The following is a 27376-nucleotide window of genomic DNA, read 5'->3' as shown; positions in this document are numbered from 1 at the left end:
ATACAAAACCAGTTTCTAACACATAGAGAGGAAATACAGAACTCATAATGCAAACAAAATTGTTTATTGAAATAGTTACTAAAGAATGAGGTACACGAGGTGTGATTTAGATGTTTTAGAAATTAAATTGTAAGTTGGGTAAGGAATTCAGATTCGTAAGCTGTATTAGGGACCTTAATATCTGAATTTGGAAAATAAAGTAAAATTCCATGATCACTGAAAGGCTTAATTCTTCAAGGAATCTTCTCGGCTGTGAAAACTTGAGAAGCTTGTCTCCTGGCCTTGAAAAGGAATTTTAAAGAACTGTTAATTTTAAGCAATAAGTCCATTATTAGAATATATATTAATTATCAAATATAAAAAATAAAATCTAGAAATTTTTTCGAGGTAATGAAAATTCCTTAAGAAAAATTACAACTTCAAACTTAGGAAATTAGAAATAAACTTTTTTTTTTTTTAAGTAGGCTCCAGACCCAGAGTGGAGCCTGACGTGGGGCTTGAACTACAGACTCTGAGATCAAGACCTGAGCTGAGATGGAGTCAGGTGCTTAACTGACTGAGCCACCCAGGCATCCCAGGAATAAACATTTTTAAAGCCAAACCAAAAAAAAAAAAAGAAAAAAAATTAAACAAAATACCAGATAAACACAACACAAAGTAAAAAGAAAATTCATTGTTTTAAGGAATAATGAGTCAAAAGTAAAAATGATGGATCACAGTCATAGACAGACATGTATAAATACAGAGAAGGAGAGATAGAGCAGTGAGCAGAGAACCTTTAAGAAAATTATCTCCTTCATTATGGTCTTAAAAATGTCACTTTAAAAGACTTTTTTTTTTTTAAGATTTTTATTCATTTATTTGAGAGAGAGAGAGAGCACAAGCAGGGGGAACAGGGAGAGGGAGAAGCAGATTCCCCTCTGAGCAGGGAGCCTAAGGGGGCTGGATCCTAGGATCCTGAGATCATGATCTGAACTGAAGGCAGATGATTAACCGTCTGAGGCACCCAGGTGCCCCTAAAAGACCTTTTAAACATTTGTTCTATTTTCACAACTTGAGTTACAAATCAAGGTATATTATACCAAGCTAATTTAAAACAAAGTTAAATCAAGATTACATAATGGAAAACAAAGAATGCAGTGACAGAATTTAACTACAACATGTCAACGTATGAAAAGAATTGAGGAAAATGGCTATTAAATAGGTTTGTATGCGTTACTTAACTGAATTGCATTAGGAGATATTTTCCAACATAAATCCTTTCACCTAAACAAGTGTTCAAACATATACAACAGTTTGGAATTATTAGATACTCAAAATGTATTTATGGCAGAAATGTATTATGGTAATTATAGGACAGTTGTCAGGATAAAAACAATTTTTTGAAACCCGATTCCTCTCCTTGAATAAGAGCTGCATGATTAAAATATTAAAATTAACTCCAAATATGAAGAACAAAACATAAAATGCAGTTACAAGTATCTACATTTTGGGATACTTTAAAATACCAAATTTGTTCTGAAATTCCTACAATTAAAATTATAGCTATCACTTAGGAGGAAAAAGACATTTTAAAATGAGCTATAAAAAAACAATCACCCTGAAATAAAAAGTAAAGTCATTAATGTGCCCTTAGTAAAAGACATAGGTTTCTATCTGGTGATATGCGGATCAATCAGTACATCAGTATTTGCTGAATTCCTATAATGTATACAAGCACTGTTAAAAATGGCAGAATAACTATAAGACACAGTGATTTTTTTTAAAAAAAGGAAAAAACAAAAACCTAAGCCTGAAAGCAATATGCGAAAACAATGTTAACTGATGATTTCTTTTCATTTTTCAAAATATATTGTCCTATCTTTTCAATAAAAGTGAATTGTTCACATACAAGCTTAATTAGCAAACATGAAATGATGAGACTTTGTATCCTCCCAGAAGAAGCAATATAGAGAAGGGCTCTGGATGTAAATAGACTGAATTGGAATCCTGCCTCTTGTTACTTAGCAGCTGTGTGACTTTAGAAATAGGATACAACTTTTTTGAGCTTAGGCATCCTCCTCTGTAAAATGGGAATAATAGTGACTACTCCATGGGGCAGTTGTGTAGATTACATTAGTTAATATTTGTGTAAAATGCTTAGGATGGTGCCTAGCACAAAGCAAGCATTATAAAGTATTACTTTATCAATATTACAATTATAATCATATTATTATTTCTTCTCTATCTGGCGGCATTGTACACAGTCAGCCAAGTTCTGATTTTTTTGGTTAAAGACACAGCTACTCTCCATGACTCAAAAAAAAAAAAAAAAAGAAGAAGAAGAACAGTAGCAAATGCACATTTTTAGTATTCTAACACCAATGTCTCAGTTTCTAAAACCAGAAAGTTAACAACTAAAATGTTCAGCTAGGCTCCATGATAATATTTAACCTCACCTATGCTCTGTTGATGAACAAGCATCTTGGTATTTATAACTATTAACACTAACCTCTAACAAACAAAAAACAGACTCTTAACTATAGAGAACAGATGGCTACAAGAGGGGAGGTGGGTGCGGGGATGGGTGAACTAGGTAAAGGGGATTAAGAGCACACTTAACTGAGTAATGTATAGAATTGCTGAATCGCTGTATTGTACACCTGAAACCAATATAATATTGTATGTTAACAACACTGGAAGTACAATAAAAATATAGGGACGCTTGGATGGCTTAGTTGGTTAAACATCTGCCTTCGGCTCAGGTCATGCATGATCCCAGTGTCCTGGGATTAAGTCCCATATTGAGCTCCTTGCTCAGCGGGGAGCCTGCTTCTCCCTCTGCCTGCTACTCCCCCTGGTATGCTCTCTCTCTGGCAAATAAATAAATAAAATCTTTAAAAATAAAATAAAATAAAAATATAGGGGCACCTGTGTGGCTTAGTCAGTTAAGCATCTGCCTTCCTCTTGGGTCATGATCCCAGGGTTCTGGGGCTCCCTGCCCAACGGGGAGCTTACTTCTCCCTCTCCCACACCCTGCTTGTGTGTGCATGCGTGCTCTCTCAAATAAAATCTTTTGAAAAATAAAATAAAAATATGTCTTTTTAAAAGTCAAGAATAAATAAATAAATAAATAAATAAATAAATAAATAAATAAATAAAATTAATCTCTAACTTTATGCAGCCAAATTAATGATAGGGTGAAAAAATGAATGCAATTTTGGCATTTATGTCATGGCAAAGAAACCTTTGAGATATAATTAAATTGAAGAACCTCTGAAACAATCTTTGACTTTATATTCCAAGTTGTGAGGCTGAAAAGATGAACTCTAGTTCTCTCATTTCAAGTAATTTTAGTGCTTTCCCCTGTAATGCTGTTACTCTTCATAAATGCTCCTCTCTAGTCCTCTCTTTTCTCCTCAGAGAGAAACAAATCATGTGGAGTAGTCTAATAGGGACATTTTTTTTCTTTTAAGATTCTGGGAACTGTGCATTTTCTAGACTTGATATGACATTACATAGCTTCAGTTTATACCAAGTGGAGGCTTTTCAATCCCTAGAAATTCTTATGAACATACAAGTCACCACTTAACTGTAAGGGATAAAGAGGCAACTGTACTGAACTTAAATTCTAGAACTGTGTATATCCAGTAACCCCAAATGCATAAGATGGAGTCTCAATAATTACAAGAATCACACTTAATAAACCATAATTATTAAAACCAATATGCGTTAGGTCTCCAGGGATTAAGTGAGGTTTTCTTTACCATATATGTTATTAACAATTTTATAAGAGTAAATATTTTTATGAAGCTCTGAGTAAAGTATTTGAAAGTCATTAGGTAGCATTTGAAATTCAAAGATGTCCACTCCAGAAATTAAAACCAAAATAATGCAGAATGAGATACAAAGGGATTAACATTGATTCTAACTAAAAACTTTAAACTTGTAAGTTCAACTGGTTCAAGCTTCACATAACCAAATATGTAGATACTTACAACTTTCTCCTCTGAAGAAAGAACACCCTCTACTGCCACTATCTGGTATTGCTTATGTTTTAAATTTCCCACAAATTTCCGAAGTTGCTTGAGATTGCTAGCCTCCATGTCTTGCTTTAACAGTTTCTGCATTTCTCGAGAAGGACATCCAGGATCAAATATTAGTAAACATAATGTTCGGTTTTTTCTCTCTTCAATTCCAACAACTGTTCGACTATGACCTATCAAAAAATAAAAAAAAAAACTATATATATGTGTGTGTCTCCTGTCTATTGCTATACATATAGACATGTTATTAAATACACACACACTATATATTTATTCTCTGTATGCAGTGTGTGCACATGTGTGTTTAGAACAGAAATAAAGTCAGTCCCTCTGACAGGTACTCTCACTCTGAAGACACAAATAGTTTTAGTTCTATTTCCTAACCTTCAGTTTTCATTTGTTCAATTTTTCTTTTCTTAAAGGCTTCAATGCAAAAAATTTTATGTCTATTGTGCCATATTATTTTAGTTCTTCTTTCTTAATCCCTTGATTCTTCTTATCCAAATTATTTCAAATGCATTATTTCAAATGCATGAAAGCATCTGAAAATTATCTACCAGAGAACAAAATTTCTCATGAATCCAAAAGATAACAAAGGTAAATTTATATATACTAGAATTTCAATGGGGAGGGCTTAACCTTTACAGCTTGTATTCCTAAATGATGAAATTCCCAACATTTACTGCTCCTATTCCTGTTGATTCAAATCATCCATTCAACAAAGTTTATCAAGTATCCACGTGTCAGGCACTATTCCAGGCAGTTAGTTATACAGAAGCAAACAGAACAAACATTCCTGTCTTCATGGAGTTTTCACTCTAAAAGGAAGGAATACCCTATAAACAAGGTAAGTAATTAAGCATATTATTATGTTAGATGCAAAAAAATAAAGCAGGGAAGAGAGACAGAAAATGCCAGTGGTGAGGGGTTGATAACAAGATGGAATTTTAAATAAGGTGATAGGGGAAGGCCTCACTGAAGTGACATAGATGGAGACCTAAAAAATAAAGAAGTAAGGGATGAACAAGAAAGTGAACCAGGTGGCCCTGAAATATACAAGGGATAGCACCCTTCAATACCCAGGAAGGTACCATAATGACAATGTAGCTCTGAAAATCAGACTAATGTCACAATACTCCCCTCTTCCCTATTATCTGAATCTTAATCTGTCCTCAAGCAAAAGTCAATTAGTTATCCTCTAAAGGTATAAGCTATACTTATCATCTATGAGTTATACCAACCTTGATGCTGAAGATAGATTGGAGGTTTAGATGTACACACTACTTTTGGACTCCCTTCTCTCTCTGAAGAATAATAGTTCAATATCCATTCAAATAAACGAGGATGTGTACCCAAAGGACCAGTTGCCTTATGAAAATCAACAATGCGGCATCTATTAAAAAATTGACAAAATGGTTTGGAAAATAGTTTTTAAAACATGTTCACCAATGGAGTTATCAAATACAAAAAAATTTTAATTTAGAACTAATTTTATCTCATCAATATTTTCCTAAGAAGAAAATAAATACAAGTTTCATTATGTATCTGGAAAAATGTCATTTTATGAAGAAATAATTATTTAAATAAGATTTAATAAGATTGATGACTGATATAAAAGTTACATTTTCTTTTCTTTAAAAGATTTTATTTATTTATTTATTTGAGAGAGAGAGAGAGAGAAACAGCGGGGAGACGTTCAGAGGGAGAAGCAGGTTCCCTGCTGAGCTGGGAGCCCGATGTGGGACTTGATCCCAGGACTCCAGGATCATGACCTGAGCCGAAGGCAGTCGCTTAACCAACTGAGCCACCCAGGCGCCCTAAAAGTTACATTTTCTGACATACAAAATCTCTATGAAGAGTAAATAAGGACCATACTTTTTTTTTTTTTTTTAAGATTTTATTTATTTATTTGACAGAGAGAGACACAGCGAGAGAGGCAACACAAGCGGGGGAGTGGGAGAGGGAGAAGCAGGCTTCCCGCTGAGCAGAGACCCCGATGCGGGGCTCGATCCCAGTACCCACGGATCAGGACCTGAGCCGAAGGCAGTCGCTTAAAGACTGAGCCACCCAGGCGCCCCCATACTTGGTTTTTTAAAAGTCATCTACATGTAATCTGAGACACAACTTTCATTCTAAAGTCTCTAAACCTGATGATCAATTAGAAGCTGACTTCTAATTTTAATTCCGCAATAGCCATTCACATCTATCAAAAATATCCTGACTATTTTTCCTCTTGGCTCTCACAAATTCCAGTAACAGACAAGAAAAGAATACCTGCAAAGATCTCAGAAAAACCCTGTATGTACTCCTCTCATATATACATCTATCTATTCACTATTTGGCACTAGATCACAGTGGTATTCCTTCCTCAAGAGGAAGTCAGCCTTGAATTAATGAAATTATTTTAACCAGAAGCACTACTGACACTTCTCAGCAACTATTTTTAATAGGTCGGGTAGAAGCAAGGGGTGCCTGAGTGGCTCAGTGGGATAAGGGCCTAACTCTTGATTTCTGCTCAGGTCATGATCTCAGGGTTGTGGGATCCAGCCCCATGTCAGGCTCCCCACCGAGCAAAGAATCTGCTTGATATTCTCTCTCTCCCTCTGCCCCTCCCCCACTTTTGTGCATGTGCTCTTTCTCTCTCTCTCATAAATAAAATCTTTAAAAAAATAATAAAAGTTCGGTTATAAGCAAAAGCAACTAAAAGCTTTTCTGTCACTTTAAAGTATAGGACAGATATCCTGTCCTTCCTTGTCTCTCTTAACAAAGTCTCCAAATACACCAAAATTATAATGGTTGCTATCCTTAGCCTCAGGAAGTTTAGTGTTGAGGCTAACATTCAACTGATTACTACTGAGTTTTAAATGCTGAAATGAACTTCTGGATAAATTGTTAAAAAAGTAGCTACAGTACTTTTGGGTTTGAAATTGACTACATATTTAGATTTAGAATCTGAATAGTACCCTACAGAATATAATTCATAGACAGCGAAAGGAAGACATTTAAACAAGTAGTAAAAAAATTCAGAGCATAGTATTAAAGAGGTTTTACTAAAAAATTAAACTATTTCAGGCACCAAGAAAACAGCTGGATATATCAGGTATTTTAGACAGATATTTTCCTTCCCTTAAACATGACTTGAAAACTTAGTATATGATATAATATATGTAATCTGAAAGTGTGAACAGACTGGCAAGAAGAAAAAAATAAAGTTAGAGGACATTAAAATAGTCCTTTGGATTTAGAGATCATGACCTGAGCTGAAATCCAGAGTTGGATGCTTCATCAACTGAGCCACCCAGGCACCCCCAAAGTTTTTCTATTTAAAAGTTAAGAAATAGTTTCACCTCTGAATCTAATTAATTAATATGGTAAAAATGATGTGAAACAAACATAAAGGAAAACACAGAGCTATGAAGTTTAAAGGCAAACTTTCCATTAAAGATGATCATAAGCATCTATCTCTGTTCCCTCTTGAAAGCCCAACAACATAATACTGAAGGAGAAAATGATTCAAACAGCCAAAGACAAAGAGAATGGAGACAGACCAAACTGCCCTGCACTTTTGGAAAATGAAAAGCAGAAAGGAAACATAAAAGTGAATGAAAAAAACCAGACAATTGTCTTAAAATCCCAGAGAGGCTGGAAGCTTAGAGGCACTAGGTATTGGGGAGAGTAGTAATGGGGGTATAATGTGAAATGAATTGAAAATTTGCATAAAGAAGGCAAATCACTGCTTTAACTACCCCCTCCATCAATGCAGGAGCTCTAGTCAGGAGAGTGGAGAATTCTCTGAATGGCCCCTAGAAAAGATCTCTTCCTATATAAAATTTTCAGAGTTCCCCAAACAAACAGAAAGCTTCCCCTAAAATTCTATAAATGAAGTCTGCTCATATGCAAGCTCCATGTAATCCTATAGGACCTCTGATCTTTTAGTGCCTCATCCTCACTTTAGGAATGGACAACTAGGGATTTACAAAAGTTCGAAGAAAGCCTTCAAAATGCAAAAGACTAAAATAAATAGAGTGAAAACAAATTAACATGGAAAAACCCCACAAATTCAAGGAATAGAAAGAAAATGTTGGGAAAAAATTTGCAACCATAACAGACTATGATGCTATGAAATTGCCCCTTAAAATTAAAAACATGATTGCTAAGATACAAATTTCAATAGAATAGTTGGGAGATAAAGCTGAGAAAATCTACACAGTAAAACAAAAAGCAAAGATAAAAAATGAAACATGACCAATAAACTTAGAAAGTCAAAGGAGTTCAGTGGCCAACTACCAGAAGTTCCAGAAAGAAGAATAAAGAAAATGGAGGAATCGTAATTATCAGTTAACTCTGAGCTCTTATTACATGCCAGTCACAGTTCTAAGCACTTGATCATCTCACTTAATATCACTGCAACTCTATGAAGCAGTTACTATTTACATGTTCTTTTTATCAATGGTGGGACTAGGCTGCAGACAAATTAAGTCATACAGCCAGCCAATAAGCAGGAAAACTAGAATCAATTGTAGGCAGTCTGACTCCAAAGTCCAAGCTCTTAACCACTATACTGAGATCTTACAATTCACAATTCTAGATTCAAAAGGAAAAACAAATGCCTAATACAATGAATCAAAGCCCCACATTCATGGTGAAATTTCATAATAGCAGGACTAAGAGATGATGCAAAAAACTTCCAGACAAAATAAATAGGTTACACATAAAAGGAATGAAAATCAGATAACATCTTACCTTCTCAATAGTAACACTGATTGCTAGAAGTCAACAGAGTAAGAACTTAATTTGATCTGAAAATGATTTTGAGTTTAGAATAACACAGCCACCCAAACTATTTTAAGTAATAAGGACTAGGCACCTTTTCTTAGGAAGCTAATGAAAGATGTGTTTAAGCAGAAGAGCAATCCAAAAAAGATAAAGACATGGAATCCAGAAAAAAGTCCTGGCTCTACTTCAAGAAAACAATGAAGAAATGCTACATGATTACAGCTTTGAAGGGAATCTAGGAGACTAGAGCAAAGACAATGGAGGGCTTCATGGAAGAAGTGTCCAGGAATAGGAGTGCCTCAGATTACATAAGTGGAGGTTGTGAAAAAGTTTGAGACCATGATGCAGTCAAATAGTAAAAAGGAAAAGAAAAGACAATTCTTAACTCAAGGAAAATTTTTAAAAGCTTTTCAGGAAAGGAAATAAAATCAGAAATGAATAATATTAATACAATTATTAATTATTAACCAAAATAAAAGGATTGAGGGTGAACACAGGTAAGAAATGTGAGGGAAATGCAACAATGTCTAAAACTGATTAACCAAAAAAAGAAAAGAAAAAAAAAAAAAGCCCTGAAAGCATATTATTCAGAAACAATGGACGTAACAGCTGCGTCTGAGAAATCAGACTTGAGAAGAGAGAAGAACATAAGATAGGGACTGAATTGCTGGTTTTTATAAGCCTTTCAGTGCCACTTAAATTTTATTTTTTAACTGTCCTTTGATAAAAGAAAAAAACAACAACAAAGAAAACCTCCCAGGTATGACAATAACCTTAACTTGGGTTTTCAGGTACATACTTTACCCTTAGGGAGGTCAGAAGTGTATATACTTCACATGCTCCGATCCAGGCCTTTGTTCCCTGTAACCTGTTATTAAGTTGAGAGGCACCCTGAGGATCAAAACCCTCCTTCCACGCATCTTCAATCGTAGACTGAATTTTTGGAATGCAAGGAACTGACATACCTAAAATAATACAAGCAAACATGTTACATGATAGTTACTAAAGTACTATATATTAATTCATTCCATATTATATGTACAGTTGATCCTTGAACAATACAGGGAGGTTAGGGGCACTGATAGCCTGCACAGTTGAAAATCTGCATATAACTTTTTGCTCCCCAAAAACTTCACTACTAATAACCTACTGTTGACTGGGAGCCTTACCAATAAACATAAAACGAACAGTTGATTAACACATATTTTATATGTTATACATATTATATACTGTATTCTTTTTTTTTTTTTTTAAAGATTTTATTTATTTATTTGAGAGAGAGAGAATGAGAGAGACAGAGAGCACATGAGAGGGGGGAGGGGCAGAGGGAGAAGCAGACTCCCCGCCGAGCAGGGAGCCCGATGCGGGACTCGATCCCGGGACTCCAGGATCATGACCTGAGCCGAAGGCAGTCGCTTAACCAACTGAGCCACCCAGGTGCCCTATATACTGTATTCTTATAATAAAGCTAGAACAAAGAAAATCATAAGGAAAAAATCATAAGGAAAATACATTTACAATATTAGACTGTAAAAAACCCACGTATATGCAGTGCAAACTCATGTTTTTCAAGGGCCAACTACATATCAGTGGACACGTTCAGAGAACTGTATTTCACATACCTTTCAAGCAATCGTCATAAGCATCATTTTGCAGTAATGATGAAAGTAGCATCTGGAAATTTCGGTAACCACAACCCCAACCTTTGTCACCAAAAGACGAATGAAAGTGATCCACCCCTGTGGAAAGCCACACGCGCCTCACATCTGTGGCCGCATTCTGATAGTATCTGTAAAGTGCTTCAATAATTCCTAAAATAAAAAAAGAGACTTAGAAGATTTAGAAGGATAACCTATCATCTTTGATGGCTGTCTCATATATTTCTAATATTAGTCTCTCCCTCAAGTGCCCCATCTAAATCCTGTCAATTCCATCTTCTTTATCTTTTTACTGTTATAACCTTTGTTCATGTCTTATTACTACTATGCAAGTTTTCCTAACACTAGCATACTACCTAAGACAATGGTGCCTCACTGTCTAGGTAATATGGTCTTAGCAACCACATCATATATAATTGCCAAAGAAAAATTTCCTCATAATAAAATTTTTTATCCTTGGCCCCTAAATTTCTTTAGATATTTTCCAATATCTTTTGTTAAATTATAATCTATTGTTAAACAGAAATAATAGCTTTAACTAATAGCTGCTCCAATTAACATTTGCACAACTAATAAAAATAAAAATCTTTGCCACACAATCACTGAATTTCAAAGCAGTTTACAAAAAGTACATAATACATTACAGAGCAGTATTCTTTAATCTTCTACAGATGTATTAGTATTAAATTATACATACTCTACTACATTCTATAGTAATTTTTAAACATATGCATAAATAGAAATTAAAGGGTGACATAAATTAAAAACAAATAGAAATTCTAGTATTTTCTTCCTGTATAACCTAATGAATCATATTCCACATCTGCTGGAATGTCCTATCCCACAGAAACCTTTTTACATGGAAACGCTTGAAGAAATATAAAGATGGTCTTCAGAAACAGACTCATGGATATGAAAATATATGGCATAGGAAATTACAAATAAGTGGGGAAAGTACAGAGTTGCTTTCCTTTCTTATTGCTTGAGATACATCAGTAATAAGAACTTAAAAGTACTGTTATAAATAAGGGGAAAAAATTAAATCCACACCTTCTCTTTCTCTCTCTCCTTCTCTCTCATACACACTTATGTACAGATAAATCCCAAGTGAATTAAAAGTAGAAATAGGAAAAGCAAAGTATAAATGTTTAAAGAAAATATAAAGGAATATGTTTATGACCTCAGAGTTGGGGGATTTCCTTAAACAAGACACTTAGGATATAAATAAAGACAAAGGCAGAAATTTCATTAAATTCAAATTTAAAACTCTAATTAAAGATACCATACACAAAATTTAAAGGCAAATTATAAATATTGAAGAAGACATTTGTATTTCATATAATCAACAAATTAGTGTCCTGAATATTGAAGGAACTCCCACAAATCAGTAAGAAAAAGACAACCCAAAAGAGGACAGACAAAGGAAGGGAATGGGTTTTTTACTGAAGAAACTAACTCAGGAGTAATTAGGAAAATGCAAATTAAAATTTCAAAAACGAGTAGCAAAAATTAAAAAGTGTCACCATACAAAGTGTGAGTGAGAATACAATGATGCAAATGTAGATTATGATCATTTTGGAAAACAATTCTGCAATAACCTTAACAAAGTTAGAGATGTATATGCCCTTTAACCTAGTATTTCCAGTTCTGGATGCATTACAGAGAAACTCTTAAAAAAGACCTCTTGACAAAAGGGAACAAACTGAGGGGAGGTGGGTGGGGGATGGGGTAAATGGATAATGGGCATTAAGGATTACAAAACAACAACAACAAAACCAACCAAACAAACAACAAAAAAACCCTATTCATAATTTGTATGAACAACCTAAATGTTTGTCAACCACGAAAACAGGTAAATAAGTTGTGTAAAACTCATACAAGGAAATACTATACCAGAGTCAAAATGAAGTACAGCTATAAGAATCAACATATCTGAGCAGACCAAATAGAAACAGATGTATATCAATTTATACATAGTTTAAATACATTAAAATATTACATATATTTATGGACACCTACATATATGGTAAAAGCATTACAATATACGAGACTAATAAATACCAAATTCAGGGTATCGGTTCTCCTTGTGGATGAGGAGGGATTAGAATCAGAAAGGGATGCACAAGGGATTTAAAATACATATGAGGTTTACAGCTTCAAAACAGTAAGATTAGGAATCTCTGTGGCAAGAACAAAGCTGTTTCCATATAAATTTTTTTACTACACTAATAGGTATATTAAAAAGATACCTTAAAAAACATCATGGAAAAGGCATTCTTTGGAGCAAGGCAGATATGATTGTGAATAGTAGCTGGGCCAATAAGTAGCTATGTGGTTACGTTGGGAAAGTAATTTAATCTATCTAAATCACAATTAACTAATCCAGAAAAATGTAAAAGTATACAAGTGAATGTCTGTTTTGAGTTAAATGATGCAATATATATATATATAAAGATCTTAGTGTCTAAATCTATACTAAAACAATATAGTAGGCACTATCTAAGTGTGACTATTAAGCACTTGAGATGTTACTTGCCCAGATAAAAATACTCTGTAAAGTATAAAATACACATTGGATTTTGAAGAATGTACAAAGATTGCAAAATATTTCATTGTTTTTAATATTGATTATATGTTGAAATAATAATATTATGGACACATAGGGTTTAAAATACTAAAATTAATTTTACTTCATCCTTCTTTCTTACTTTTTCTAATGTGACTACTGGAATTAAAAAAATATATATGTATATATATATTTGGCTCGCTTATATTTCTATCACACAGCATTGATCTAGAACAGTAACCATCAATAAAAACTTCTAAAAGGCTCATTTTCAAATGTCAAGTAAATGAACACAATATAAAAGTAAATTATTTTTAAGTGAATTATTTAATGAAAAAATAAAAGTTCAGAGGTTTAAAAAAACATTAAAAAAAATTATTTGAATAGTCTCACCTAAAAGTATACAAACTATGGATAATTAAAATTAAGCAAAATTTAAAAAATCCTGATTATTACTTCACTGTTACATGAAATACTAAAATAATGATTTTGATGTTTAAGTACTCACCAGAAGTTTTTGTTTTTCCATCATCAATACCAATAGCTAGCGATTCCATCATATCAGCTTTTCTTCTATGAAATTCAGATGGATGCATTCTTCCCCTATTGACTTCTATCTCCATATTTCGTAGTTGCTCTTGTTTGTATCCTCCAGAATTATCTAAACCATATTGTCTCTATCAAATATAAAAATGACTTACTTTTTATGTCCCTTTACCTCGATGAGGATGGAAACTTACTACAATTTTATTTACTTGGAAATGTACTTTGAAACATTCTGGTTTATAGCTTTGTGCAGTGGCAGTATCGTAGCCAATGAGGTTTATCCGAGGCGCAATTATTGCTAATTGAAACATTCTGGTTTATAGACTTTCATACAAGATTAGGATTTTTTATTAGATATTTTTATTTAAAGATTTTTCTTAAGATTTTTCTTAAAGATAAATAACACACACACACACACACAAATCCCTAAGTTAGTAACAGCCTTTCTCTGTTAACAACCACCAGGGTAAGAGATTTGCTTTCTTTGTATTAGGGAAGGTAGAGAATCCTGTCTTCCTACTAAAGGTATGGAAAAAGGCAGATGAGTTCTGAACATACCACTGATTTATTTAAGAAAACTTGTCAGTACTTATTATTTGGTTCCAGGCTAGCCTATGAAGGCCCACTTAATCCATAATTCATTCAGGCAGTAATTCTACATAGTAAATTAGCTACGTTTTTTTGCTCACTGGATAGAGAATCTCCAATGTATAACACAGCCTCTATGGAAAAAGTTTTTGAGATCTAAACAACTTGCAAAGTTACTTAACAAACTCCCTTAAATACTGGAAACTTTTTGTATTGATAATGTTCAAAATTATATAAGACAAAGAAAACTGAGGAAAAGCCAACTTTTTTTCCTCCTCTGAATCTTGGTGGGAAAACGTTTTGCAAATAAATGAATCACCAAGGAGAAAAATAGCCTAAATTAGATATTCTAAAATGAGAATTACATAGTCATATGTAACATCTGAGAAGAAAAACTCAGAAGTAGGTCTGAGAAATTATGGTATGTACAATGCACATTAGTATATTAAAGGTTTTGAGAAATCTTGCAGTATACAAACCTGTTTAACTGAATACTTTCAAACCTATTCAATCATAAGCCCTTTTTATTCAAACGTTACCCTATTAGCACATAGAAAAAGTTTTTAGAAACTCTGAGCATTATTAGCACAGGTAGTAGTTCACAGAAAATTATGACTGAAAAAAGTAGAAAAATCTATTAAAAATTTAAATGCATTAAAATATACTAGATGCTGCCAGTTTACTTCAGCAGATACCACCAACCCAAGATAAAGTCTCAAATACCACCAAAATTGGGTTTTCTATTAAAAATGGCTCTTTTTAAATGCCTGAATTGCAATCGCTAAAAAAATTTAACACTCAGACAGGAGATATTAATTCTAAGTTTCTCTTTTAAGTATCTATCTATACAAACACTTAAATTCTGAGTACTTACTACCTAATCTGCCCTGTCAATTTAACATAGGTTTGAATCCAGGCTTTACCATTTAATACAGCCTGAACCTGAACAAACTACTAGCTACATAAGCACTCTGTCTTTACTTCCTCATTTGTCATTTAGGGAGTTGTGATGATCTTAAGATATTATATATGAAGTGCTTATCCCAATACATGACCAGAATGAGTACTTATAAGTGGTAGCTGTTATGAATTATAAAATGTGTATGTAAAAAGAGTATTTTGTATACCAACAATGACAAAAATAATAGGCTGCAGTCTTGACAGCATGTTTGAAAAATAAGAACTCTACCAAAGCAAAATATTACAATTGTTATTAATTTTTGTACCTGCAGCTTCTGAAATTCTCCCATTTCTTGTCGTGCTTCTTCAGATCTCCTCTTTCTGTCTTCTTCTTGTTGAAGCTGGTGAGCCAATTCTAGATCTCTAGAACACTGGACTCTATCTATGCCTATGAGATATTTTTAATGCTTAGAATAAAATAACTACTGAATTCAAATCTCACCTATTATATGTTAACTCATATCTTTTAAATGGAATAAATGCTATTATTTTGATATTTACTCATGACTATGATGTCACGGAAACACTGTTTCTAGCAGAACTTGAATGGCTTCTACAGGGTAGAACCTCCACTTAAATCACTAATATTCACTGAATAGGTAGGCTGTGACAAGCATTTTTCATTAATTATCTCATTTGATCCTCATAACAACCTTAGGAAGTTAGATATTATTTCCTAAGGAAACCAGAACTTAGAGAAATCAAGTAATACTCTTCATTGGTGTTCCTTATTAACACAAATAAGGAAGACTGGCTTTTAAAATAAACTGGGGGGAGAAAAGGAAATAATGAAGAGCATAAAAATATGTCTGCCAAGTATAGCTTTTTTTTTTTTTAAAGATTTTATTTATTTATCTGAGAGAGAGAATGGGAGACAGAGAGCATGAGAGGGGGAGGATCAGAGGGAGAAGCAGACTCCCCGCTGAGCAGGGAGCCCGATGTGGGACTCGATCCCGGGACTCCAGGATCATGACCTGAGCTGAAGGCAGTTGCTTAACCAACTGAGCCACCCAGGCGCCCCTGCCAAGTATAGCTTAATTACAGTCTGGTCTCAAAAAAATGGTACAACTTTGCAACATGTTGCCCTGTTTCCTCTCTACCCAGTATCCCACAGATATATTAGTCAGTGGCTTCTGGCCAGGATCTGGTCTTCCTGACTTCCAATTTGATATTTGAATTATGTATTTGAATATTCTTTCTTTCCTTTCAAATCTCTCAGTCTCTACTACATCTTCCTGTTTGGTCCCCACTTCCACTGCCAGAGATAAACAATTTACAACTGATTTTTAGCATAATTCTGACACTATCTACAGTGATTTACTCAGGACATATCTTTCATTATCTATCATAGGCTTATAGAATAATTTATGTACCCATACAAAGCCTATTATAAACAAAAGAATTATCAGACTTTCAGCTTCAGAGGGTTATTTTTCCACAGCAGTCAGTGGAGAATCACTGGAGAAGAGGACTGTTACATCTTTGCTCCAGTGATTCTCATTTTGGGATTAGGCTGAGTGAGCAAGAAATATTACTCATGAAGATCACTTACTGGTATTAGGATCATTAATACTGGGTACTGAAGACCCCTGAATTAACAGGAGATATCAATGTACCTTAAGAAAATGAAATCCAGTAGAACACAATTGGTTTCTCTTAGGGTCTACTTTATATTGTTTCAATGGGACTCTGAAACTCACAGAATCCTACTTCTAAGGCACCACAATGATCAATGCCACTATTCAAAAAGAAAGGAACAGAGAGGAAATTGTATAGAGTCACTTACAAAACTAGTAAGTGGTAATATAAGAAACTGGGCAAACTGGAAATGAACTTGAAAAACATTTAAATCATACAGTTCATAATTTTTTAAAAAACTATAAGTGCCATATGGCAGTTTCCTAGTTCAACAACAACTTTTGCTGACCTGATGCTAAATTCAGTTATTTCTAGCTGTTGAACGAATGGCCTCAACCTCAGCAAACAGATTTCTTAAAGCGTACATATTTCATTGTCTTCTAAATACTAGTGTTCTGGGGCAAAACTCTGAGGGCAAAATCACTAATTTAGTTACTGCTCAAAACAGTTCATCCTATACAACTTTTCTGTGAAACAACTTCCAAAAAGAAGTTGAAGTTACATTAGAATTCTTTAAAGGGAAAAAAATAAAAAAAAAAAAAAGAATTCTTTAAAGGGACAAATTTATTTTTAACCAGTATGCTTTTTTCCCTCTGTATCACTACTCTAAAAATTAGATATATCCTAGGAAGCAGAAATTAAATCATGAGATTCTTATTTTTAACATATCAACATACCTTGTCCAAAGTTGCTTTCTTCCAAATGTAAGTCAACATGTTCCTGGAGAATATGGTAATTTGTACAGATGAGCCCACACATAGGGCAGTCATACAGTGGTTGATCATGGTCTGTTTTAGAGATATAATTCAGTTGATTTTATTTTTAAAACTTTTAGATTTTTTTCACCCTAAGTCAAAGATTGTCCACTGCCCACTAACCTTATTAAATAAGTAAAAGCTCTTTGTAGTTGGATTTAAAGCTATTTTATACTTCTGGGGTCAAAATGGAAGATTGAGCATAAGCACACATCTCTCTTACCACTATAATAAAAGAAAAAATTAATAATAAATATTCGGATCTGTGGTCAAAGCAAGAAAAGAAAAGTATAAAGGAAAATCAAAACGGTAAGTAGGGGCCAGTCTATGCATGAATTTTAGGGGCTAAGTTATCAGCACCCTCCTTCCAAACTAAATGCTGAGGTACAAAATTCAACATAAAGCCTTCAGCATAAAGCTTAGAACTGGGATCATACTGCCTAACTGGAGCAGGAGATCAAAGAGCTGCATCCATCAAGCAGCACGGCAAGTAGATAGGTGTAGCTTGCCCAGGCCAGAAGGAGTACCTCTGCAAAAACCAAGACCTGACTGATACTGGGCACAGAAGAGGGACCCTGAGCACTGAGCCGAGCAATCCATACATGTAAGGCCTGATCTGGAAGTGGAATAACTATATTTAGAAAGTAGCTGAGACTGCTAGACAGCTGTTTATTTCCACAAAATGAATGTGACCGGTCTCATTTTAGGTGGATCAGCTGACCTTAAAACTGAACTAAGTCAATCTGATATGTTTGGAGAGCCGCTGCAGTCAAAAGATTTAAAATTAGTTGATATATCCTATGGTGGTGAATATGGAAACCAGGCCATTGAGTTATCTACTGAGGTAAAATTCATTCAAACAGAGATATTAATTCAACATTTTGGTGAAAGCAGCCAGAAGACAGATAAGTACTGTTTTGGAGATGAAGATACACTAAAGGCTTTGCAAGTGGGAGCTGTAGAGATTCTAACAGTTTATGAAAATCTGGATATTATGAGAAATGTTCTTCATTGCCAAGGCACAGAAGAGGAGAAAATTCTCTAACTGAAGAATAAGAGAAGGATAAATCTCATTTCACTGACAGGACAGGAACATGAACTGATTGAGAATATGTCCCTCCTGGAATGGTTTGCTCACAACTATTAAAAATTTGGAGCTACACTGGAAATTGTCACAGATAGGTCATAAGAAAGATCCTAGTTTGTGAAAGGATTTGGTGGAACTGAAGTATCTTGCAATACTGAGCTGATTTCCATGGAATGGAATACCAAGGAGGAGACGATGAATTTTTTTACCTTGATGACTAGCAGGTAGTTGACATGGGTCCCAGAAAATGTGCCTCATCCTGCAGCAGCCAATCAAGGAACATACCTCTGGTGGAATCCAAATAGATCTCTGCCTTACAACTGGACCATTTTCAGAACTTAATCCAGGAGCACTGGCTACTGAAAACAACCAAACAAAACCAGACCCAACCCTATACTTGGCTTTGTCATTGTGTCAACACTGCAGCCTACGACTAAGTTCCTAAATGCTACCTTGGACTAATTTTAAAAGGAAACCCAGTTTTTATTTACTTGATGACCAAATTGGGTGCTCTTGTATTTTATGAAAAAAAATTTTTTAACCTTCATACATTCAAGCAAACATAATTTAAGTGCTATAAATCTTCAAAAGTTAATAGAAGTGACATCCTAAAAAAAGAAAGAAATGCTAGAGATCAAACACGTGGGCTTATTAGCAGGCTGGACATGGCTGAGGAAAGAATCTCTGAGTGTGAGATGAGAAAAGATATTCCCCAAAATTAAACGTAAAGAGAAAAAGACCCTCCCCCCAAAACCTCCCCCCATAAACATAAAAAAACAAACCCACAATCTCCAAAAACTGTGGGAGAACTGCAAAAGGTAGAACATACACAAAATGGGAATACCAGGAGAAGAAAGAAAGGAACAAAAGTATTATTTAAAGCAATAAGGTCTGAGAGTATCCCCCAAGTTAATGTCAGACATCAAACTATAGATCTTGGAAGCTCAGAAAACACCAAGCACAGTAAATACGAAAAATTACATCTAGGCACATCATATTCAGACTTCAGAAAAATCAAAGATAAAAAATCTTGAAAGAAGCCAGAGGGAAAAAACACCTTGCCTATAGAGGAACAAAGATAAGAATTACATACAACCTCTCAGAAGTCATTCAGGTAATAAGAGAGAGGAGTAAAATATTTAAATTTTCCAGAAGAAAAAAAAACCCCACCAACCTAAAATTCTGTACCATTCAAAATTATCCCTCAAAAGTGAAGGAAAAATAAAGAATTTCTCAGACAAAAATTGAGGGAAATTGTGCAAGGAATGTTAAAAGAAGTTCTTCAGAGAGAAGGAAAATTATATTGGTCAGAAACATGGATATCCTTAAAGGAAGAGCATCAGGGAAGAAACAGGAGATGATAAAATAAAAACTTTTATTTTTCTCATTAATTGATACAAAAGGTAAGTTTATTCAAAATAAAAATAGCAACAACGTATTAAATTATGTGTGTGTGTGTATATATATACGTATATACATGTGTGCTTACATTTACTTGAAATGAATGATAGCAATGACACAAGGGATGGGGAGGAATTAGGAATATCTTATTATTATAAGGTCTTTGTACTCATATAGTGATACAACGTTATTCAAAAGCAGACTTGGATTAGTTGTTAATGTATACTGCAAACTCTAGGCCAAGGACTAAAAAAGTAAAAACAAGTGTAATTGATATGCTAAGAAAGGAGAGTACTGAGCAAGTGACATCTCTTGCCTATTATCAGGAGTAGAAGTCCAAATGCATCTTGATATCAGAATCGCCACGGAAAACAATGCTGTCAAGTACTAGACAGAACACTTGACTCACAGTAAACAGAAAGAGCAAGATCTTCTTCAGTATTAGACATTAGTCTGCCATGGCCAGTGGGTCACTTCCAGCAGCCCACACAGGACAATTGGTCTGTACACACCTCTCTTGCACCACAGAATGAAAGATGTCATCCCCTTCCAGCAGAGGATAGATTTAGCATTAAGGCTGTTCAGGTGCCATAGGACACACATGCTTAAGCAAAACAAAGGAGTATATATTGTTGCCTGAAACAGGGAAAGATATTTCCATACACAGGCTGTGAGAACTCTATCTCTTGAGAAGGAAGTGTTCTAGGCCTAAGGATCATTCTTATGTGGCCAAATAGGGTCAAAAGACTACATGCATGAACTGTTTTTCCCCATGGAGAGAAAATAAAATCATACGAAATGCTCAATTAAACCACAAAATCAGGAAAAAAGTCGAAGACAAAAAAAGAAGCAAAGAACAAGGGCAACAAATAGAAAACAATAACAAATATGGTATATTAATCTAACTATAGGAATAATCACTTTAAACATCACTGGTCTAAACATACACATTAAAAGACAGATTATCAAGGTGGAGCAAAATATAAGACCTACCTGTGTGTTGTCTACAAGAAATTCATTTTAAATATAAATACACATATAGAAGGGCGCCTGGGTGCCTCAGTTGGTTAAGCATCCTACTTGGTTTGATCTCATGGGTTGTGAGATGGAGCCCTACGTGAGCTCTGTGCTCAGTGGGGAGTCTACCTGAAGATTCTCTCCCTCTTCCTATTCACACACCCCCTCAAAAATAAATAAATACATCTTAAAAAAATACAAATATAGATTAAAAGTGAAGGGATAGAGAAAGATACATCATGCTAACACTAACCAAAACCAAAACCAAACAAAGATCCGGAGTCAGCTAATATTAATTTCAGAGAGGGCAGATTTCAGAACAAGGAATGTTATCCAGGATAAAGTGGGGCATTACATAATGACAAAGGGTTCAATACTCCAAAAAGACATAAAAATCCTTAATGTGTATGGGCCTAAGAGAGTGTCAAAATACATGAGGCAAAAATTAACAGAACTGCAAGAAGAAACAGGCGCATCTGCTATTATACAGTTAGAGAATTTTTAACATTACTCTTTTAGAAGTGGACAAATCCAGCAGGCAGAAAGTAAGGATATAGCTGAACTCAACAGTACCATCAATCAACTGAATATAATTGATGCTTATACACAAGTTCATCCAACAGCAGAATACACATTCTACTTAAGCTCATATAAAATATTCACCAAGACAGACCACATTCTAGGCCATCAAACATAATTTAGGCCCTTAAAGCTTAAGAAATTTAAAGAATTAAAGAATTATAATCAAACAGTCTGCTCTCAAACTACAAGGGAAATAAACAAAAATTAAGAGAAAGAGCTGAAAAATCCCCAAATACTTGGAGATTAGACACACATTTAAATAATGTACCAAAGAAATCTCAAGGTAAATTTTAAAATATTTTGAAATAAATGAAAATTAAAATACAACTTAAAGTTTGTGCAATGCAGCAAAATCACTGCTTAGAAGGAAATTTATAACATTCTACGCAATCACCTAGGTTTCCACTACAGGAAACTAGAAAAAGAAGAACAAGGTAAATCCAAGATAAGCAGAAGAAATTAAAAAAAAAAAAATAGAGCAGAAATCAATGAAATTGAAAACAGAAAACCAATAGAGAAAAACAATGAAACCAAAGGCCTCTAGCCAAGCTATCGAAGAAGAAAAAAGAGAACACAGATTGTTAACACCAGAAATAAAAAAGGGGACATCACATATCCCATGTACGTTCCAAAGATAATAAAGTTATATTATGAACTATGCCACAAGTTTGTAAACTAGATGAAATGGACCAATTCCTTGAAAGACACAACTGGGCAAATTAATACAAAAAAAAATACTGAGGTAAAAACTTAACAAAATATAAAGACATACATGAGAAAAAATACAAAATTCTGATGAAAGAAATCAAAGAAAAACTATGTTGAGATATTTCTTGTTCATGATAGGAGGACTCCATATTGCCACAATGTCTATACTTCCCAACTTGATCTATAGATTCCAGACAATCACAATAAAAAATCCCAGCAAGTTATTTTGTGGCTATTAAGTAGCTGATTCTAAAATTTATATGAAGAGGCAAAAGATCCAGAATAACCAATACAATACTGAAGAAGAGCAAAGTCAAAGGACTGGCTCTACCAGACTTCAAAACAGTAGAAAGTTACAGTATCAAGACACTGTGGTACTGAAAAAAGAACAAATAGATCAATGGAACAGAACAGAGAGCCCAGAAATAGACTAATAGCCCAGTCGACTAATCTTTGACAAAGCAAAGACAGAACTATGGAGGAAAGAAAATCTTATCAACAAATGGTGCTGGAACATGTGGACATCAAAATGCAAAGAAAATGAATCTAGACTCAGACCTTATGTCCTTCACAAAAAGTAACTTGAAAATGGATCACAGACCTAAACTTAAAATGTGAAACCACAAAACTCCTAGGACATAACATAGGAGAAAACTTAGATGACTTAGGATATGGCGATGAAAACACCAAAGGCATGATGAAGTTACAAAATAAATGATAAGGTAGACTTCATTAATATAAAAAACTTCTGCTCTGCAAAAGACATTGTCAAAGAGAATAAGAAGACAAGTCACAGAATGGGAAAAAATATTTGCAAAAGATACATGTACTAAAGATCCATTATCCAAAATATACAAAGAACTCTTAAAAATCAACAATAAGAAAACCAAAACCAGATTAAAATGTGGGCTGAAGACCCTCACAGACACTTTACCAAAGAAGATATACAGATGGTAATGAGGCATACAAAAAGATGTTCATTTATGCTTATGAGAGAACACTTCAAATTAAATTAAGATGAGATACCACAACACAAATATTAGAATGGCCACAATCTGGAACACTGACAATACCAAATGCTGGTGAGGATGTGGAGCAACAGGAAATCTCATTCACTGCCACTGTGAAAGAGTTTGGCAGTTTCTTATTAAAACTAAATACACTATTATTATACAATCCATTAATCACATTCCTTGGTATTTACCCAAGTGAATAGAAAATTTCTGTCCATATAAAAACCTGCATGTGGATATTTAAAGCAACTTTATTCCTAATTGCCAAAACTTGGAAACAACCAAGATGTTTTTCAGTAGGTGAATGGATAAATATACTGTAGTACATCCAGACAATGTAGTCTTATTCAGCCCTAAAAAAAAGAGCTATCACGCCGTGAAAAGACATGGAGAAAAACTTAAATTGCATATTACTAAGTAAAAGACATCAATCTGAAAAGGCTATATACTGTATGATTCCAATGACATTCTGAAAAAGGCAAAAATACAGAGATAGTAGAAAGATCTGTGATTACCAGGGGTTGGGGTTGGGGAGGGGTGACTAGATGGAGCACAGAGGATTTTTAGGGAAGTGAAACTCTTCTGCATGATAACTAAAATGGTGGGTAGTTGTTATTACACATTTGTCAAAACCTATAGAATATACAATACCAAGAATGAACCTTAATGGAAACTAAGGATTTTGGGTGATAATGATGGGTCAGTGTAAGTTCATTGATCATAACAAATGTATCACTTGATACAGATATTGATAGTGGAGGAGGTTGTGAGTATATGAGGACAGTGAGTACATGGAATTCTCTGTACTTTTTCCTTAATTTTGCTGTGAGCCTGAAACTGCTGTAAAAAATATTTATTAATTTTAAAAAAGTGAATCTAGACTCTCCTTACACCTTTTAAAAAAATAACTCAAATGAATCACAGACTTAAATGTAAAATTCATAACTATAAAACTTCTAGAAGATAACATAGGAAAGGTGACCTTGGGTTTGGTGATGAGTTTTTAGATACAACATCAAAAGCACAATCCATAAATGAAGAAATCAAGTAAGTTGCACTTCATTAAAAGTTAAAACTTCTGCTCTGTGAAAAACACTGTTAAGAGAATGAAAAGACAAGCTCCAGACTGAGAAATATCTGCAAAACACGTATCTGATAAAGGACTCATATCCAAAATAAACAAATTACTCTTAAAATTCAACAGTAAAGAAAAAGAGATGATTCTAAATGTACTGTATTCACCAACAACAGAGCCTCCAAACAGATAAAGCCTGAGAAAGCTGAAAGGGAAAATAGACAAATACACAATTATAATCGTGGACTTCAACAACCTCCTTTCAAAAAAGGCTAGACAGGAAATCAGAAAGGATACAGAAGATCTGAATACAAACAAAATGATCTAAATGACAAATTTAGAACACTCTAACCATTGACAACAACAGCAGAATATATTTCTCTTTCCCAAGTGTCCATGGAATATGTACCAAGATAGATCATATACAATACCTTGGTAGATAAAACAAGTTTCAACACATTTAAAAGAACTAAAATCATAGAGTGTGTTCTCTGATCATAAGGGAGTGAAACTCAGAACCACAGAAAATCAGAGTCCAAGACAGTTCAGATGCCACTGGGCTGGTGTTAAGAGAATGCCCTCTGAAAAATGGACTCTTAATATATTCCTCCTCAGAAAGGTTCTAAAACTACTCTCAGTGTGGTTGAAACATTTATTATCTGAATAAAAAATTCTTTTCCACAACTCTATTTTTATATCGTAATAATAGCAAATGAACAACGTTATAAGCTGAATTTAAAAAAAACACATTTGCAGTAATCTGATTTACAAACCAACTTTTAGGACACCACATATTAAACTGACACTACTGTTACTTATTACATAAAATGAGTATCTTACCTTCTGATGGAGTGTCTAAAAGATCAGCATGCTTTGTTTTCACATGATTTTCCATATCTTGACTACAATCTTCTATTCTTCCGCAGAACGGACATTCGGGAGGACTATACGTTGTTTCATAAATTGATCTTTTTATTTTAGATGGGTCACACTCTTTTTCCTTACTTTTAAGGAATTTTCTAGATTCAGTTAAGTTCTCCGAATAAAAGGCTTTATGTTTTAAAGTACCATCATTAGGCAGGCTTTGAGCTGAAATTTTTGGATGATTAGATGCACAAGCTGAATGGACACTAGAATTAACTTCCATTCTACACTGTAAGGTGTCTTTCCTGTTATCTGAAGTTCTAATCGGTATTGTATTGATCCTCTCAAAGCTTCTTTCTAGTTCATTTTGCTCAAAATGAGCAGTTTCAATATGAAAACACATTTCATCATAATTCACGCCTGACAACTTGCAAAATGGACATATAACTTCATTTTCCATGTGAACAATTAGGAGGTGAGCCTTCATGTCTGGTTCTGAGGTTACTGTTTCACCACAAATATCACAAGAAAGCATAGTACATCAGGTAGCTAGAAAAGAATATAATATTATTTTAAGTTTGAAAGACTGAAGAAAAAAATGCATTCTATAAAATGATTTGAAACAAATTTTTAACAAATATTTAAAGCTGGAATATTTGAAGATATTTTTGATGTACTTAACGTTTCCTCAAATGCACAAACTTCATTATAAATCTCAACCAAAATTTCTCTACTGTATTTTAAGTTTAGGGTTTCAATAAAATAAAAGCAATAATAGTTCAAATTAAAATAAATAATTTTTAATATATTTCAAAAAGCATGTCTGGTCTGAGGGAGAGAAGAAAATAATGTTTATAAAATTGCCCAAGTATGGTAAGTCAGTTAAGAGAAAACGAAAAGAAATCTTATCAACTGGTCTATCTAAATACAGAAACTTAAAGTTGTTAACAATGGGGAGGGTAAATAAATACATCTTACTAACAGGAGTTAACAGTTAAAGAGCTTTAGATATATCAAAGTAATTTAAGTAGCATTATTATCATCCTATATGGAGGAAACCCTGGCTCAGATAGGTCACCAAGGCCAGAAAATGGTCATCCAAAATGCCAATTCAGTCAAACGCCAAACGCTGTCCTCTCAACCCAAATAAAAAGAGTGACCATGGTAGCAAAGAACACAGATTCCAGAACCAAGAGAACTGGATTGCAATCTCACGTTTCAGAATTTTAGGTAAGACAGCTCATGTCTTTGAGGTTTGGTCTATAAAATGAATTGTACTAAATCAGCAGTCACTTTAGGGTTTTATGGACTAATAAAGTACTGGGTACGGACAAAAGGTGATTTTGTTTAGAATTTTTAAAAAAGCAATCACAGCCACAACCTTCCTATGTCGTTCAGCTAAGGACTATTTAAAAACGAAAAGAAAAATAAGGAAACTATTCCCACTATTTGAATAAATTTAGCTTTGTAAGAAGCTACATTGTCCTTATGTTTCTTATTCCCCTTCAGACAAGTGAAAATAGTTTCCGATTTTAGAAGGAAATTCTCCCAAACCACCAGTGGAAAGAACGTCAGTTTCTTCTTTTCCCGAGGCTGGGACACAGCTAGACAGAGGGATACGCTTGAACTCCCAAACACTCTGATAAGATCAAGTGGGTGAGAGATGTAAGGAGGCTATGACAGGTAACAGGCTGGGCAGGAGGTGAGAGAAGCCGTAAAGGCCGAATGCCACAAGGTCCAGTCTGCCCAAAAGTCCGCGCCAATGTCCAGGACCCGAAACCGGCCCAGACACTGACTGAGTCAAAGTTGAGGCCGGGGGAATAAGGGAAGGGACCGTTAGTTCCTACCGGCCCAAAGATCCGGCCGCGGTCACACTGCCTTACGGTTGGCTTCCCCTTCAGGCCCGCCGCGGACGCCGTCTGGCTCTCCCGCAGAGAAGTGCACGTTCAGCGCCGATTACCTTTCCCGGCCTGGAAGACTGGGACAGGCCCTCCCTACACCCAGAGATTCACAGTTAACCAAGACAAGACCCAGCGCCTCCAAAATACTTTCACTTCCATTAACACATTCAAAAAAGCTTTTCCTCTGTCAGCCGGAAGGAAAAGACTCCCAGCATG

At 34.5% G+C, this 27376-nt stretch overlaps 1 protein-coding gene, 1 non-coding gene and 1 pseudogene across 3 annotated transcripts; 2 read left to right on the top strand and 1 right to left on the bottom strand.

Moving 5' to 3' along the window:
• Positions 1–42: 42 nt before the first annotated feature.
• ZUP1 (zinc finger containing ubiquitin peptidase 1) lies at positions 43–27367 on the bottom strand. 2 transcript variants are annotated; one of them, XM_081828853.1, is made up of 10 exons: positions 27107–27367; positions 25236–25808; positions 17435–17545; positions 15386–15507; positions 13534–13702; positions 10424–10612; positions 9601–9766; positions 5267–5418; positions 3978–4198; positions 43–281 (listed from the first exon to the last, which is right to left on the bottom strand). In XM_081828853.1, exons 2-10 carry the CDS (start codon positions 25792–25794, stop codon positions 234–236), a joined length of 1737 nt encoding a protein of 578 aa, XP_081684979.1. In that variant the 5' UTR covers positions 25795–25808; positions 27107–27367; the 3' UTR covers positions 43–233. The 2 variants fall into 2 exon arrangements, with proteins under 2 accessions (XP_081684979.1, XP_081684980.1); XM_081828854.1 differs by lacking the exons at positions 25236–25808; positions 27107–27367 and adding an exon at positions 17636–19392.
• LOC115941240 (U4 spliceosomal RNA) lies at positions 13813–13950 on the top strand. The gene has a single exon (XR_004076006.2). It is a non-coding gene; the product is annotated as a U4 spliceosomal RNA (small nuclear RNA).
• Positions 17889–18820, top strand: LOC145722888 (eukaryotic peptide chain release factor subunit 1 pseudogene; annotated as a pseudogene).
• Positions 27368–27376: the final 9 nt, after the last annotated feature.

The sequence above is a fragment of the Leptonychotes weddellii genome, chromosome 8 (genome assembly GCF_054177405.1).
Source record: "Leptonychotes weddellii isolate Sample4059 chromosome 8, ASM5417740v2, whole genome shotgun sequence".
NCBI lineage: Eukaryota > Metazoa > Chordata > Mammalia > Carnivora > Phocidae > Leptonychotes > Leptonychotes weddellii.
Note: the sequence above shows the minus strand (reverse complement) of the source record. Positions and strands in the feature narration are given on the sequence as shown.

Coding starts and splice junctions, on each gene's coding strand:
- ZUP1 (XM_081828853.1), bottom strand. CDS start 25,794: ATGCTTTCTTGTGATATTTGTGGTGAAACAGTAACCTCAGAACCAGAC. Junction 17,546..25,235: donor TTTAGACACTCCATCAGAAG/GTAAGATACTCA, acceptor TCTCTAAAACAG/ACCATGATCAACCACTGTAT. Junction 10,613..13,533: donor TGGAAAAACAAAAACTTCTG/GTGAGTACTTAA, acceptor TTTTTATTTTAG/GAATTATTGAAGCACTTTAC.